Raw genomic sequence first — 16,780 nt, forward strand, 5'->3', positions numbered from 1 at the left:
GGTGGTTGGATATATGGTGGTGGTGGTGGTGGGTGGTGGTGGTGATTGGGTGGATATCTGGGTGGTGGTGATGGACGGGTGGGTGGATATCTGTGGTGGTGATGGACGGGTGGTTATGGTGGTGGTGGTGGTTGATGGACGGGTGGTTGGATATCTGGGTGGTGGTGGTGGACGGTGGTTGGATATCTGGGTGGTGGTGGTGGACGGGTGGTTGGATATCTGGGTGGTGGTGGTGGACGGGTGGTTGGATATCTGGGTGGTGGTGTGGACGGGTGGTTGGATATCTGGGTGGTGGTGGTGGGGTGGTTGGATATCTGGGTGGTGGTTGGACGGGTGGTTGGATATCTGGGTGGTGGTGGACGGGTGGTTGGATATCTGGGTGGTGGTGGTGGTGGTTGGATATGTGGTGGTGGTTGGATATGGTGGTGGTGGTGGACGGGTGGTTGGATATCTGGTGTGGTGGACGGGTGATTGATCTGGGTGGTGTAGGTGGACGGGTGGTTGGATATCTGGGTGGTGGTGGTGGACGGGTGGTTGGATATCTGGGTGGTGGTGGTGGACGGGAGATATAGTTTAGGTATGGTGCCAGAGGCTCTTTGAGGGCAGGACAGGGCTGGAGAGGGCTGGGGCGGAGTAGGACGGGCTGAGTAGGAGGGCTGGGCGGAGTGCTAGGACGGGGCTGGAGAGGCGGGGCGGAGGGACGGGGCTGGAGAGGCGGGGCGGAGTAGGACGGAGGTGGAGGGAAGTGGTAAGACCGGTAGTATGTTCAGCAGTTAACTGGGCATGGGTGGGCGCCTTAAGGGAGGGGATACGAGCACCAAATTCTGGGGGACGATGTTCTGCTGTAACCACGACCACACACACCGCGGTGACTATCTGTAATACAAACACAAATTGAGCTTATAGAGACTAATAATAATAATAATCATAATAATCATAATAATAATAATAATAATACATCTCCTATCAGATTTTTTTATTTTTTTATTTTATACGAAGATATTGATTTTAACATAAAGGATTGTATAAAAAGTAGTTTCCAAAACCTTCTGTGAACCTGAGCTTAAGGAAGTCATTATACTTCTGTTTAATATCTATAAAGTGATAAATGTTGTGGGTTTACTGATAAAGAAAACCTCACTATGTAAACTGCCCTATACTGTAAATTAAAAGACCTTCAAAGTACAGGAAGATATGCATAAACCTCATCACCTTGTTAATACCAGTTTGGGGAATTTGAGATTTAGCTTTTTTCTATATTAAGAGTATTTCAATCATTTATGCAAGACCTGGGATTTTTAAAGCCTATAGAAGGTGTTTATATTGTAGAGTACACACACACACATACACACACACACTGCACTAGTTCACGCTATTCCCCCATCTTTACCTTGAGGAACATGGTTGCAGTGTGACGCTGAGGAAACGAGAGTTCATATATATACGCTAGTAACTCTTACCCCGGCAGGAACCCCACGGCTGATGTTGCCACCCGCCCAGCCGACCAGACGGAGGAAAACTGCGCCCTCGCTCACTGTGGCTGAGACTTTAAGACCTGACCTCAAATGCTGACAGTACTATATAATCTTCTATAAGTCTCATTGTCTTCGTATATTTTGAATCATTTTAGATAGAGGGAATAAAAATCAAGACATTTACAAATAGGATGAGAAACTTTGAGCTTGGAGGAGACATTAAGAAGGTTTCTCCGAACTGATCAACACACGCAAACCTCAACAGCTCGCTATTATGCCGAAACTGGACCATAATTACTGTTATTTTAGTTATAACTGTGGGTCATATTATCGTTGCACCTGGCCTATGTCTATTTATATACACCTGCTTTCCTTATTAATATTTTTATGACCACTTTCTCCACTTTCATGGTTAAATTATCATATTTTTCATTGGTGGTCGGGGAGTTTAGTTTCACAGTGCCATGCATACAACTGAATACTCATACTAGAATTTATTTTCATGTACATAAATGACCATCTACCTGGGGGTTTGGCTCTAAATAATCTATAACCTTTTTACAGTTATTATATAGTTAGGAAATTACATTGTGTATTCTTATATCTGGAGAATATTTAGTGTGTCCTCTCCTACTCGACAACGTACAGTAAACAAGACTACAACCAAACCCCTACCCCCGAGAAAGTACTGTACCTGATCTAACTCCTGTGGAATTCATTTGCGTGTTTCACTGTTACTTTCTTTTTGGTCAACCTTTCTTTTCGACTTTTCAGACTTCCAAGAAATTATCCATATTTTTTCACTGTGTTATATTATAATAATAAAAAAAAGACTTGACATTTTGTGTTATATCTTCTATAGGATTCAAGGGTTGGCATTGACAGCCCTAGGGTATAAAGCTTGTCTAAAAAAATTTAACATGTAAAAGGTTAAGAAAGAATGTTGAGAAAGACGTATATATACTTTAAGATCTGCTGCTCTTGTGTTTTGCTGACTTATCGTAAATGTTTGATGATCATATTTGGAAGGCAACAATTATTTATTTCTTAAAATGTATATGGAGTTAGTATTTTCAGTTCTTCACTCATTAGCCCCTGTCTAACACACAGTAACATTAATATAAATATGGGCTACATTCATTCGTTTTATATAATCACATCACCGACGGTAATTAAACTATGATCAAGTGTCTAGTAAATACTGATACATGTAACGTCTATCACGTAACCTCATTGTTGTTTCAAATGACTCCTGCGCACCACTGTCCAGCAGAGGTCATCAAATTACTGGCCGGATGCTTCATTTGGTCCAGTTTACGAAGCTCCCAACACTCGCTTCATGCTCTCATATACTAATTGTTCATAGTTTTAGTTATAGTGATATCATACGTTAATTGTGCGTATACTATATTTCTAATAAGAAATAGCAGATGCTTTCGGTTGAGTTATTATTTCGTTCATATTTTTCTTGTGAAAACCGATTACTTTACTCAAGGCTCCTTAGGATGATCATTTAGAATATTATTCTGAAACACTGAATTATGTGTCCAAAGCAGTCTTAGTCTTACTGGCCGTGATTTTATCATTAATTTAGTTTATTCATGAAAATTATGTAAGCCAATTTTGTATAAAAAGTTTTAATAATCTTGCAAAGGTACTGATAAATCGAGAAAAGGTGAACCATCATTATTGTCACAAGCTTAGTCTGGCTAAGAAAAAAATGTCCTCTGCAAATATGTCAGCCAGGAGGAATATTCGTAGAACTAAATGATGCAGTTAAAGTATAATAAACAATTGAGATTTGATTTTATTGTATGCTTCTGACAAGTGATCTCGGAGACAAAAATATAACAAGTGTGGGCAGCCAGTAACAAAGTATTGTTCTAGGTAAACAATCAACATATAAAGCCGGCTTTAGCTGTATGATGGCGGAGGAGGGTTATAGCTGGGGACAGGGTAATAGATGGGTTCGGGGTAGGAGCTGGGTTCGGGGTAATAGCTGGGTTCTGGGTTGTAGCTCGGTTCTGAGTTGTAGCTGGGTTCTGGGTTGTAGCTGGGTTCTGGGTTGTAGCTGGGTTCTGGGTTGTAGCTGGGTTCTGAGTTGTAGCTGGGTTCTGGGTTGTAGCTGGGTTCTGGGTTGTAGCTGGGTTCTGGGTTGTAGCTGGGGGCGGGATAGTAGCTGGGTACGGGGTTGTAGTTGGGGCCGGGATTGTAGCTGGAGACGGGGTTATAGCTGGGGACGGGGTTGTAGCTGGGGACAGGCTTGATGTTCCCTCCAATGGTCACGTCAGCCTTCAGACCGTCGCCGTTGTCCACGTAAGTGACGGTCTTTGTACGACCGTCGGGGAGGTCCACATTGTAGCTGCCCTCGGTGTTGTCTCCGTCGCGGGCCTCCGAGTGGCCGAAGTTTACACCATCGTTGTCGTCCTTAACGTTGTATCCGAAGGAATATTTGGGCGGCTCCTGGAGATGAGGAAGAGCACATGATTTAACACTTTTTTCAGGAGCGTTTTACTAACTGGTATGAATTACCATAATATCTAATGATCAAAGGCTTTAAACAGGTTTCATTTATGAGAGTTGTTGTTATAAATATTTTAACGGAGGAGAATATTAAAAATATATCCGATTATTTTAGTGTGGTATTAAGGAATGCAACTCTTACATTCAGGTGGTACTAGTATATTGTTTAAATAGTTTCACCAGAATAAAAGAAACACAAACACAGCAATTTCCAATAAATTCACATTAATTTTACAAAGGAATATAACAGTTGTATTAGAATGGTGATGTACTTATCGAATAAATAAGAAGTGTAAAGATTAGTTATGTCTTATTGGGGCTACTCTTCAGTTGATATATATTTTTGGTGGGTGCTGACTTGTTAATGAACTTGATTAAATAAGCATTCAACATTCATACAAGCGTAGGGAAGCTTAAAAGATAATGTTGTAGATATTTACTACTGTCAGGATAATCCAGACAATTGTTGAGTGGAGTGACTGAGGAGTGAGGCTGAGTATTTGTGGAGTTAGCGAGGAGTGTTTAACGAGTACAACATAGAAGGGGCGGTACTTACGTCAGGATACTGTGGCTGACCATAATGGGCGGGGGTGGGGTAGGATGGGGAAGGGGGAGGAGGATAGGACGGTGATGGAGGGGCGTGGTAGGATTGGGGAGATGGTGGTGGTGGGTATCTTGAAGGATAGTCGGCCAGGGCCAGCACGGCGACAGACAGGATGGTGGTTATCTGCAACATGCAACATAAAGTCAATGAATTGAAAGTATGTGTGTTTCTCAGACTAACTGCTTGTGTTACACAACCTGTTATCGGTGGTCACCTTACCTTGAGAGACATGGCTGTTGTGTGATGGTGAAGAAGCCGCTCCGACCCTTATATATCCTGAGACTTTTACTCCCAACAATTATTGCAGCTGTCACCCGAGGTGTTGTTGAGGCACTGTGTTGGGAGATTTATTATGATAAATCAGGAATGTTTTTCTAAAACAAATAATAAAATTCATTCATGTTATTATGAGATGGACATTATAATTTCCAGAAAATATTATTGAACGAATTAGAAAGTAAATTCTCAACAAATGAGTAAGTTCATCAGTATGAGCATGTCAGTGTCCCTGCTAACTAAATGACTCACTTTTTCTTGAACCGCAGACTGTTATGCGTTGGACAAAAGTTATGTTTACTACTGATAATAAATTCGCTTGTGACTTATTAAATTATGGTCAATAGGAACTATAACTTTAGGCGACTTTTCTTGGAGTTATATGCTGTGTGAAACACTAAACGGCTTCATATAAATATGGAGGAAAAAAGCAACAATGTACAGACAAAAGAAACAAGTATTTAGTCAATATTAATAGGCAAAACAAACTAACAGATTGAAATAAGGAGCAAAGTTAATGAAATTATTTTAATCCTGACCAGAAAAAGTTGAACTATGAAGTTAATTGTAAATATGAATACAACACGCAACAATCTGTGATAAGAATATACTGTACAATGTAAGGGAACAGTGACTTACCAGTCTAGAAACACAGAAGTTTATTCGACTTCATTGTTGTAGATCGTAGGTTTTTCTGCTCTCGCGAGGAGGAACTCTGTCAAGCAAAGTTTCATGTCCTGACTGCGACTGGCCTGGCACGGCTAGTGAATGTGGAGTCTAGTTAAGGGTGGGTGTTTTATTCGTGGTGTCCCATTGCTGAATAAGGTAGTTTGGAGAATAACTGCACCTTTGTAAGCGATTGTCCCCTTTGTTGACCCCACATACAAAATTCCTCTTCTAGTTCAATTCAATTTCAATTTCAATTGTTTATTCCTTGAAAGAGGAAGCGGGATCCTAGTGCTGTCACTAGGTACCCCTGTACAATAACACCAGAAGCATCTGGCAAGTGTCACAAGTATATACGGTATAAATATTATAAAGGGACTTACTAAAGCCTAAGGAAGGAAGGATATTCCTTTAACACATATTCAATGTTATTTACATAATATCTGGCCAGTATTGGGAGGATCATCGTATCTCCGTCAGGGGGTCGGGGAGTGGTGGTCCAGCAGGCGTCACGGAAGCGTTGTGTGTGGGGACATCTTAGGAGGTAGTGGATAAGGGTGCTGCTGTCGGGTCTTCTGCATAATGCACAAGAGCGTTGCTCAGGGGATGCGGGGATACCAATCTCCCAAGCAAAGTCATACGCAATGATGATACGGGCAGCAATCACGTCCCCTTTCCGCGACCCTTTCCCATAGACATACGAGAGGTCAGGAAGTTTACGGAGGACATCGTACCAGGTGGGCGGGGCTCTTCGAGTTGTCAGTGTATGTTCCAATGAAAGTGGTATAACTTGGCCTATTTGGCACTTTTTTTACAACTCCAGTTACTAATTATTATTAAATTATTTATTCTTAGTATGAGCAAAAAGGTTCTTGAAATTAAGGTATTGTTTCATGTGTCAAGTCAAATAGATTTTCGAATAACACCCTAACGCGTTAATACGATGGAAAAATATACTTTCTAATTCCTCTTAATCGTTTGTGAGAACGACCAAAGTTCACCGCATCTGCCACAGGGAACTACCGACAACTGGTGACAAAGATGGGATAAACAATCTTACGGTCACGGATACAAAGTCTTGGTATCCACAAGGATACTTGTAGTCTGTGAGTCCATAGAGATGGGGTGGGGCTGGGACGGCAAACATAGATTGCGATTAATATTCTTATGATAAATGTTTGTGGAGACTCATTAAGGTGAGGATGTAGTCACATTCCGCATAAACTAACAACGTCTGTAGTGACAAAAGCTTTAAACAAATATTTTTCTTTTTACCTTATAATCTCATTTGTTTCAAGAACTAATGTTACCATCTGATTCCTGAGAGAGTTAGTTCCCCTCCTTCTAAACGTCAAGCCATTATAAATGACTTTTCTTAACAGGTGTAGAGACTGAGGAGGGTCCAGTGATGGTCAACCTGTATAATGAACTTCGGGATGCCACAGCTCTCCGGTTTAATATACTGTTTTTACTTTTCATAAATCTAAATTTGATTTCCTTTATACAAAATTTCGTAAGTATTACATTTTAAAATAGTTTAGTGACCAGATAATATACATAAAGAATATTTTAGGGTGATGCGTAGAACAGCCAAGTCTCTTTCCTTCAGTGTGAGCGACTCCAAGCAGGCTTAAATAATGGCATCATTCATCTTAATGTGCACACTGAGATATATATTATAAAGTGTATTTTCTTGAACGGTTGTGGCCAATTCTACTGGTGGACACCATACTTACCCTACAGACCATAATGGTGATGAACTTTCAAGGAAAAAGAACATTTAAATCTAAACTAGATTCGTTACCCGAAGTTACCTGAAGTTTAAACACCCTGACGCTAACCGGGATGCCTAATCTTCGTGAGATTCGAACATTAAGACGCAAGTAATATTCGTAAAATATTTGCCAGATTACTCCGAGGACAACAGGAATATTAACTTTTTTGTATTATCTATCAAATTGACAAATGTATCTGTTTTGTTGATGTAATTATGAGAATCATTCTATTTTAAGTCGTTTCAAGCATCGTTAGTGGTTAGTGATATACAAAAACTATTTAGATAATTTATTTAATATTTCCAATAAACATTTTTCAAAACACGACATTATCAACACACGTGGGCAGCCAGTGACAAGGCATTAGTTGGTAGATGATCAAAATGTTGATAACTAACTTAGCCGTATATTGGCGTTGGTGGAGGGGGGTAGCTGGGTGTGGGGTTGTAGCTGGGGGCGGGATAGTAGCTGGGTGTAGGATTGTAGCTGGGGGCGGGATAGTAGCTGGGTGTAGGGTTGTAGCTGGGTGTAGGGTTGTAGCTGGGGGCGGGATAGTAGCTGGGTGTAGGGTTGTAGCTGGGGGAAGGATTGTAGCTGGGGGCAGGATTGTAGCTGGGGACAGGCTGGATGTTGCCCTTGAAGGTCACATCAGCCTTTAGACCGTCGCCGTTGTCCACGTAAGTGACGGTCTTTGTCCGACCGTCGGGGAGGTCCACATTATAGCTGCCCTCGGTGTTGTCTCCGTCGCGGGCCTCCGAGTGGCCGAAGTTTACACCATCGTTGTCGTCCTTAACGTTGTACCCGAAGGAGTATTTAGGCGGCTCCTGGAGGCGAGGAAGAGCACATGTTTAAAATAAATAAAAATCGGGAGCATTTTCCTAACTGGTATGAATTACCATAATATCTAATGATCAAAGGCTTTAAAAAGTTTTATTTATTGGAGTGTTGTTATAAATATTTTAAAGTCATGATTTTACCTGTTCAATCTAACACAGCTGTTCATTTGTAAAATTAATGTCATGTTATTGGAAATCCCTGTGTTTGTGCTTCTTTTAATCTGGTGAAACTATTTAAACATAATACTTGAAGACTAAAGGTTGCATTCATTGATGCCACTAGTAAAATAATTGTATGTATTTTTGTAGTCTCCTTCGTTAAGTTAAATTACACAACCAAAGCTGTAGGAATGAACATAACCTTCATTTAACTGATGTTAACTACCAGATGGATATATGACATTAGGAATATTGGGAGACCATAGCGGATAATAAAGACCCAAAACACGAATACTGTATGTGGAAACACATGGAAGAATCCCTGATAACGGTGGGCTGATACAGGTTGACGTTAATGGTGATGTACTTATCGATAAATAAGAAGTGTAAAGATTGATTATGTCCTATTGGGACTGATCCCTAAAGAGACAGTTATATGAATTCTTTCAGGTGCTGACTTGTTAATGAACTTGATTAAATAAGCATTCAACATTCATACAAGCTTGGCAAAGTTTAAAAGATAATTTTGGAGATATTTACTACTGTCAGGATAATCCGGACAATTGTTGAGTGGAGTGACTGAGGAGTTAGGCTCAGGTCATAGTATGGTTGAGTATTTGTGGAGTTAGCGAGGAGTGTTTAACGAGTACAACATAGAAGGGGCGGTACTTACTTCAGGATACTGTGGCTGACCATAATGGGCGGGGGTGGGGTAGGATGGGGATGGGGGAGGAGGATAGGACGGTGATGGAGGGGCGTGGTAGGATTGGGGAGATGGTGGTGGTGGGTATCTTGAAGGATAGTCGGCCAGGGCCAGCACGGCGACAGACAGGATGGTGGTTATCTGCAACATGCAAGATAAAGTCAATGAATTGAAACTATGTGTGTTTCTCAGACTAACTGCTTGTGTTTCACAACTTGTTATCGGTGGTCACCTTACCTTGAGAGACATGGCTGTTGTGTGATGGTGAAGAGGCCGCTCCGACCCTTATATATCCTGAGACTTTTACTACCAACAATTATTGCAGCTGTCACAGAGGTGTTGTTGAGGCACTTTGTTTTTCTAATAATTTTTTATAAAATTCATTAGTGTTATTATGAGATGAACTGAATGACTTGCCTATTATATTTATCGCGGGAATTAAAATTAATTCCCCTGAAACTACTAAATATATTAGTAAATTTATTTTATTTTTAAATGATTGATGCCACTGTTACTTTAACCGTAGACTATGATGTATTGACAAAAGTTCTATTTTCTGCTGATAATTACTGTTCTTGTGATTTACCTGCTCATTTATCTTAGACTTTCATCTTCTCCACATCTATGATTAATGAAGATCCTTTCTCCCTCTCTTCAGTACCGCCCTCAGCTTTTTAATTATTATGGGTAATATAATTTTATATATTTTTTTGTACTTGATGAAAAAGATACCCATGTTATGCACGCGAGGTGACCACCACTAACGGTGATGTTTAAGGCAACTTTTTCCTCTTGTCTCATCCTTTACAAGTAGTCGTCCCATCGTCAGCTGTTTTTTTAATTGATGGACGAGAAGCAATATAAAAAGAAAGTCAGATTATTATGTGTTTTGTGTACTAATTTGTTGTTTTCGACCCTGTTCATTTTTCATAAGCGTCAATTTCCTTTGTATGTCTTTATAACAAATATCACATGGGGAGGGAATGACTTTTTAAGGCACCTGTCCAAGTCATATTTCTCTCCTCTCTCTCTAGCTCGGTTGACTTAATTCAGGCTCTTCAACTTTTCTCCTAGTCTGTCTTCTGCCTCCTTCCTACAGATTTATATTACCACTTTGAATTTTAACCTTTTTTTTTTAATGGGCTGCATAACCCCTTCTATGGCACATAATTCTTGTTATTTGTAAGCTGAACATTAGTATGATAAGACGGTGTAAGTGAAAGTAGTGATGCTTGGGAAGAGGAAGAGGATCGTGTTATCTCCAAAACTATTTAAGGAATAACTACTGAAAATATTCGTGGATGTGAGCTGAAAAGTTTGGGTAGAAGGGATTGTGATAATGGAGGAAGACATCGTACTCAAAGGATCAAGTCTTTGTACTCAAGGGGTTAAAACATCATACTCAAGGGATCAAGTCTTTGTACTCAAGGGGTTAAAACATCATACTCAAGGGATCAAGTCTTTGTACTCAAGGGGTTAAAACATCATACTCAAGGGATCAAGTCTTTGTACTCGAGGGGTTAAAACATCATACTCAAGGGATCAAGTCTTTGTACTCAAGGGGTTTAAACATCATACTCTAGAGGTTAAGACAACATACCTAAGGTTTTACTTGATTTTTTTAAATGTTGCAATCGGCTATTTAAGATACGTCTATTACTTTTATCTATTGCTTAAGACCCTCCTCCTAGTCACAGGCCTGGCACTAGGGACCTGCCACTCTTTGCCATAAACAGATAAAATGTACCGGGAACTTTCCCCCCACACACTCATCATTCTCTCACTTTATGTAACTTGACAGAACCTATGACCCTTCAGGCTTTTACGCCCTTAATGTACGAGTCATAAAGGCAAGTATGAACTTTTCATACTTCCCTGTTGGGCGCTGTAAACGCTTCTGCGTTTCACCTTGCACAGGATGTAAGGGGGTGCCCAATAAACTAGCCCCCTCGGGGGCAAATCTGATATCTGAATCTATTGCTGAAGAATATTATTGTAATTCGTTCATTTTAATGAATCACACTTCTTAATATTAATGAATACAAATTTATGAGCTTAACTTGTATAAGATGGATGTGTATTTGTGAGTGTGTATGTACTACTACTACTACTACTACTACTACCCACCGTGGTGTCACATATCGTCTATCTCCTGACATTTTGCGTCAGAGTGTCTGGTTCCGGCCTAGTATGATAAGTTAATTTTACCGCCACACCTCCCTGTCGAGAGCTGCACTGCGGTGCCCTTTGTGACTCATTTTTTTTAAAGACGGGTTGTAAACACGACGGAAGAGCGTAATTAAAACTCCGGGAGTCAGTCCCTAAGGAGTTGGTTGTTTAATTCTGTGATCAAGTCTTCCCTCTGGTCTATGTATCATGTTGTTTACGTTTGTGTTTGTTTTCAAAGTGTATAACAGAGCGGACTGTTGACCATCTTATCCTTATATCTTATTAGTTATTTGTTTTTTGATTGATTGATTCCAGGTGGTGAAAGAATTCTTGTCTTCTATCATTTACTCTTTGTTTATCTGCTTGTCTGTCTTTTCATTATTTTCTTTAAAGTGTATCAAAAATATTTATACTTTGTATTCTAGAAGAATATTTTCTGAATTTATTCTATTTACATACATTTTCTATGTAGTTTTTATACGTCTTACCTGAAAGTATTGGCTGGTGTTGTCATGTCTCAGAGAAAATGGCAATTTTTATGGCTTTATTTAATGTTCAATATAAAGTTAATAACAATACAACATAACACCTATAATATACAGGTACGTGTAGGGACTAGATACTGGTAACCTAACCTTAAACACTGACTTAGGTGTATAACATGGCGGGAGGTGCGGGCTCACTAGGGTAGAGGTTGTTGCTGGGAGGAGGGAAGGAGGCAGGGGGAGAAGGGTAGGAGGGAGCGGGGCCACGGTATGGGACAGGCCGGATGTCTCCTTCATAGGACACCACCGCTTCTAAGCCGTCGCCGTTGTCCACGTAAGTGACGGTCTTTTTACGACCGTCGGGGAGGTCCACATTGTAGCTGCCTTCGGTGTTGTCTCCGTCGCGGGCCTCCGAGTGGCCGAAGTTTAGACCAGCGTTGTCGTCGACGACGTTGTACGCGAAGGAATATTTAGGTGGTTCCTAAAGGTGACAAACATCACATTACCTAAGAGAGTTTCCCTTATGAAGAGAATTGCTGCATAACTGAAGAGATATTTAATGTTAGAGACTAAACGATTAACATCGACTTTAGATATAAGGACAGCTGTGTGTGCCCTCCACTATGTACAGACTACTGTATATGACTAGTCGTTATTCAGAAATTTTAATTATACTAAAATTATAGAAAAATAAGGAAATGTCTCTAATGGTAGGAATATGAATAACCGAGAACCGATGAGCTCATTATGGTCCAAATTTAAGATAAAAGATATAAAATCAATTAAATGTGTCAGCAATATAACGCTCAGGCTCCTCTTTATACAGTCCGGTAAATAGAGGTTTCACTAGATGTATTTTCTTCTATGGTTTAAAGTACAGAAAGACTGTTGTACTTACATCAGGGGTATTATGGCTCACTGTGGGGGCAGGGGCAGGAGTAGGATAGGGGCTGGGGGGCGGGGTAGGATGGGGCTGGAGGGGCGGGGTGGATGGGGCTGGAGGGGCAGAGTGGGATGGGGGATGGAGGGTCAGGTAGGATGGGGATGGAGGGTCAGGGAGTAGGATGGGGCTGGAGGGTCAGGGGTAGGATGGGGCTGGGGGGCGGGGTAGGAGGATGGGGCAGGAGGTCAGGGGTAGGATGGGGCTGGAGGGGCGGGGTAGGATGGGGATGGAGGGTCAGGGGTGGGATGGGGCTGGAGGGGCGGGGTAGGATGGGGATGGAGGGTCCGGGGGTAGGATGGGGCTGGAGGGCGGGGTGGGATGGGGATGGAGGGTCAGGGGATGGAGGCTGGAGGCGGGGTAGGATGGGGATGGAGGTCGGGGTAGGGATGGGGCTGGAGGGGCGGGGGTAGGATGGGGATGGAGGGTCAGGTGGGATGGGGCTGGAGGGCAGGGGAGTAGGATGGGGCTGGAGGGGTCAGGGGTGGGATGGGGGGGCTGGAGGGGCGGGGTGGGAGAATGGGGATGGAGGTCCGGGGTAGGGATGGGGCTGGAGGGGCGGGGAGTAGGATGGGGCTGGAGGGTGGGGTAGGATGGAGATGGAGGTCGGGGTAGGATGGGGATGGAGGTCAGGTAGGATGGGGCTGGAGGGGCGGGGTAGGATGGGGCTGGAGGGGCGGGGTAGGATGGGGATGAAGGTAGGAGGATGGGGCAGGAGGGGCGCGGAGGGTAGGAGGAATGTTTTGGAGGGGCGGGGTAGGTTGGGGCTGGAGGAGCGGGGTAGGAGGATGGGGCTGGAACCGGGGCTAGTGGCTGGTAAGATGGGGCTGGAGGCTGGTAGGATAGGACTGGTGTGGCAGGGGTGGAGTAAGATGGGGCTGGAGGGGCATCGAAGGACACCACTGGGGGCTGAGGCTCGGGGTAGGATATGGGTGAAGGCTCAGGGGCATCGTAGGACACCACTGGGGGCTGAGGCTCGGGGTAGGATGTGGGTGTAGGCTCAGGGGCATCGTAGGACGCCACTGAGGGCTGAGGCTCGGGGTAGGATATGGGTGAAGGCTCAGGACGATCATATGACATCTTTGGAAGTTCAGGATCACCGTGAGTATTGGCAGGAGGTTGACGATCATCGAAGGACTTGGGGTCCTGTTGCCTGGGTAGGTGGTCGCCCAGGGCCCCTGCGACGGCACACGCCACAACGATAACCTGTGGTGTGTGAGAGCATCCATGACTGTCAGAAGACTAACTAACCTAATTTAACCTAACCTCCCTTAGTTTATATCGTCAGCGCTTGTGTTTCATGTATCAGACAGGTGAACTTGAGATATTTTTACAATACAGGGACATACAAAAAATAAAACACTCTATACAAAATACACGTACAGACACATCAAACCTTATTACTTTTCAAAACATTTATACAAGCTTCCTGAATTAATGAAATAATACATCATCGTAAATTTAAAAATATGAATGAATAAATTTCTGGTCTGTATTAAAGTATATTCACAGTTCACACACACTTACGACACTTATAAACACACTAAACAAAAGTCGTCTATGAAGGATAACAAATCTGTGTCTATGTAGGACATTATACTGTTTACGCTCCATCCACCGAGGCAGTATAGTGACCAGGATACACATACAACACTGTCTCTACCATAAACAAAGCCACTAACGTTCTATATCTCTGGTAGAAAGTAAATTAATTCTCACAAAAATACTGTTTTGAAAATACCAAGACACCGAGGCGACCATCTCCCTTAAATCTACTACTGCGACTGGTGTACAGTGGCGCTCGCCTTACCCTGAGAAACATAACTGTCGAGTGATGGTGAAGGGGGAGTCATTCCTCTCTTATATATCAGAAACTCTTACTGTTCACGACGATAATGCCTCGTGTCAGTCATCTGTCGACGGTGATGACGGTCTCCAATCTCCATAATTTTCAAGTAAAAATACCAGTTGTTGGGCTTGATTCACATCCCTTACATGTTAAGAAGCTTGAAAGTTATACTCGTGTCCCGTTTCCATGTTGCACCCGATGGCTAATGATAGTAAAGTATTAGAAAGTTTATTTTCTAAGACACATCTGGAGGGTGATATGCTTTCTAAGTGTAAAAAAATTACGTCTAGCATTTACTCTTGTTTATGGCATATGACTCCTGATAAAAATTTCATTAATCTTGTGTTTCTGAACATAAGCCAAATCATAATTAATTCTCATCTCTTGACATATCAGTATCGACTATACACCAACATTTATACAATATAGTAATTGATGAGAACTAGTGAGTCACTGTCTTATATATAGGAGATAGTGATTATTTATATTGACTTCTGTTATGATCAAGAAAATGTATGTTGCTCTATAAGGAACAGTGGAAACAGTTTGTAAAGATCACCGAGAAGTTTGTGACATATGGAGGAGTTATAATTATCTGTATGAGTGTTTTTCTTAACATTGATTTACCTTTTTCTTGACGTTATTCGTGTTCAGTGACAGTTAAACGTGATTTGTTACAGTAAACTGGTATGAGAGAAAATATTATAGATAAGGTAAGTTACAAATATGCATTTTCAGGTACTGTACGGACACTGATTATTATTATTTACATATGCAATGGTCGCGTTTGTGCACAGTGGCTGGAGAAAGAAACTTTAAATGTCTTTTCATTCACTTCTACAAAATTTGGTAAATAAAGTAACTCTTAAACTTCCTTAACTCTTTTATATCTGTTGTTGTTTGTTGTCGACTAGAGTGAAACTGTGACGTCAATAGTCAACGTTCGAATACGACAGATATTTTGTGTAGAGTTTGTAAGAGTTTCTTGTGACGAGTAGAATAATCAATCCTGTAACCCAGTTCGTCCGTTCATGTGTCAGCGTTTATGATGGGTCTGCGTGCGATCTAGTTTTCAAGACTGACGGACCTTTTACCTAGATTCCTCACATGGTGCTTGGCCTAACTAACATGAAGGTCAAGTTTAAAGATCAAGGTTATTGGCCAGAATTTATGATTAAACAGATACAGGTAAAGTAAAATGAAAGAATAATTGGTTAGGTATCACGTTAATATACAAGACAATTGAGCCATAGGACATTTGAGGGTATCGTACACTCCTCAATGAACCAAGAAATACTCGTTCCACGGTTCCCATCAAATTAAATGTTGTCATCTACTTTATTTGCATTTGTGAATTTCAGATTTTTTCTCCGTTTCCTAAGTCCAATACACACCTTCTTTTATCTGACTGATGGATAATTTTCACGTACAGAGAATCTTTTTTTTTTTCAAGTGTGACCTAACAATCAATAAATAATTCTTGATTTTCTCTTCTTGTCTAGTTCACTATCTCCTTCTCTCAGCATTAACACGAGACTAAACCATACAAGAAAATCAGACACGAAAAAATACTATCCTTTACGTGTTAAATTAGAATTACAATTAACAATCTTAGGTATTTCAAGACCTGAAATTATATACCTGTATTTTACTAATCAATAAACACAAAAGAGATTTCTGGTACTTTTATCTTAATTATTATTCAGATTTTCTCGGTACAGGTAAAACAGAGATAAAAGATGTTTGATAACTGTTGAGAATGCAGGAGAGAGAGATGATGCAGGTATGGAGAGGTGAGAAAGTCGAGAGGTAAGGACAGACGTAAGGCTTTCAATCACTGTTGTACCAATAGATCAATTCCATACACAAGTCTTTTTGCAATAGAGTTTTCAATAATTTTTCCCCATTACACTAGTTATTAATATTGTTTTGAATTACAATGTTAAATATAGATAAGTAGTAGTTATTTATCTAGCTTAGTCTTATATTTCCAAAGCCCTTGTGTCATTCTCTTGTAAGTCACGCAGGTGTAATTAAGTAGAGCGTGTCATCAGAACTCCTTTCCATGGTAGACCTTCATATCTCCCTCATGAGCCAGGTTTTACGAGCGGTTCATAGGCTGGTAAAAAAAAAGTTCTCTCAGTGAATGTATAAGTGAATGAAACAGGATTAGATTTGATGTTATAGATCTGACTGACGAAGTTCTAAAATTTATTCTGGGTTCAAAGATATTTTAAACCCTGACGGAATGTGTCTTATCTCAAGGTTGTAGAATTCTTCCGTATCCTTCTTGCAAATGATAAGATATACGTAACACTTT

General features: G+C 41.2%; 3 protein-coding genes across 4 annotated transcripts; all 3 read right to left on the bottom strand.

Annotated features, from left to right (window-relative positions):
• Positions 1–3,264: 3,264 nt before the first annotated feature.
• LOC121863203 (adhesive plaque matrix protein-like) lies at positions 3,265–4,867 on the bottom strand. Of its 2 annotated transcripts, XM_042361689.1 has the most exons (4): positions 4,822–4,867; positions 4,555–4,725; positions 3,731–3,938; positions 3,265–3,694 (listed from the first exon to the last, which is right to left on the bottom strand). In XM_042361689.1, exons 1-4 carry the CDS (start codon positions 4,831–4,833, stop codon positions 3,390–3,392), a joined length of 696 nt encoding a protein of 231 aa, XP_042217623.1. In that variant the 5' UTR covers positions 4,834–4,867; the 3' UTR covers positions 3,265–3,389. The 2 variants fall into 2 exon arrangements, with proteins under 2 accessions (XP_042217623.1, XP_042217622.1); XM_042361688.1 differs by having other exon boundaries at positions 3,265–3,938.
• Positions 4,868–7,595: 2,728 nt separating this feature from the next.
• On the bottom strand, positions 7,596–9,278 carry LOC121863204 (DNA-directed RNA polymerase II subunit RPB1-like). The gene is made up of 3 exons (XM_042361690.1): positions 9,255–9,278; positions 8,988–9,158; positions 7,596–8,143 (listed from the first exon to the last, which is right to left on the bottom strand). Exons 1-3 carry the CDS (start codon positions 9,264–9,266, stop codon positions 7,718–7,720), a joined length of 609 nt encoding a protein of 202 aa, XP_042217624.1. The 5' UTR covers positions 9,267–9,278; the 3' UTR covers positions 7,596–7,717.
• Positions 9,279–11,834: 2,556 nt separating this feature from the next.
• LOC121863195 (extensin-like) lies at positions 11,835–14,437 on the bottom strand. Its single transcript, XM_042361678.1, has 3 exons — positions 14,422–14,437; positions 13,281–13,817; positions 11,835–12,152 (listed from the first exon to the last, which is right to left on the bottom strand). The coding sequence occupies exons 1-3, from the start codon at positions 14,431–14,433 to the stop codon at positions 11,835–11,837; spliced, it is 867 nt and encodes a 288-aa protein (XP_042217612.1). The 5' UTR covers positions 14,434–14,437.
• Positions 14,438–16,780: the final 2,343 nt, after the last annotated feature.

This window comes from Homarus americanus, unplaced genomic scaffold (assembly GCF_018991925.1).
Source record: "Homarus americanus isolate GMGI-L3 unplaced genomic scaffold, GMGI_Hamer_2.0 scaffold7329, whole genome shotgun sequence".
NCBI classification, from domain to species: Eukaryota; Metazoa; Arthropoda; class Malacostraca; order Decapoda; family Nephropidae; genus Homarus; species Homarus americanus.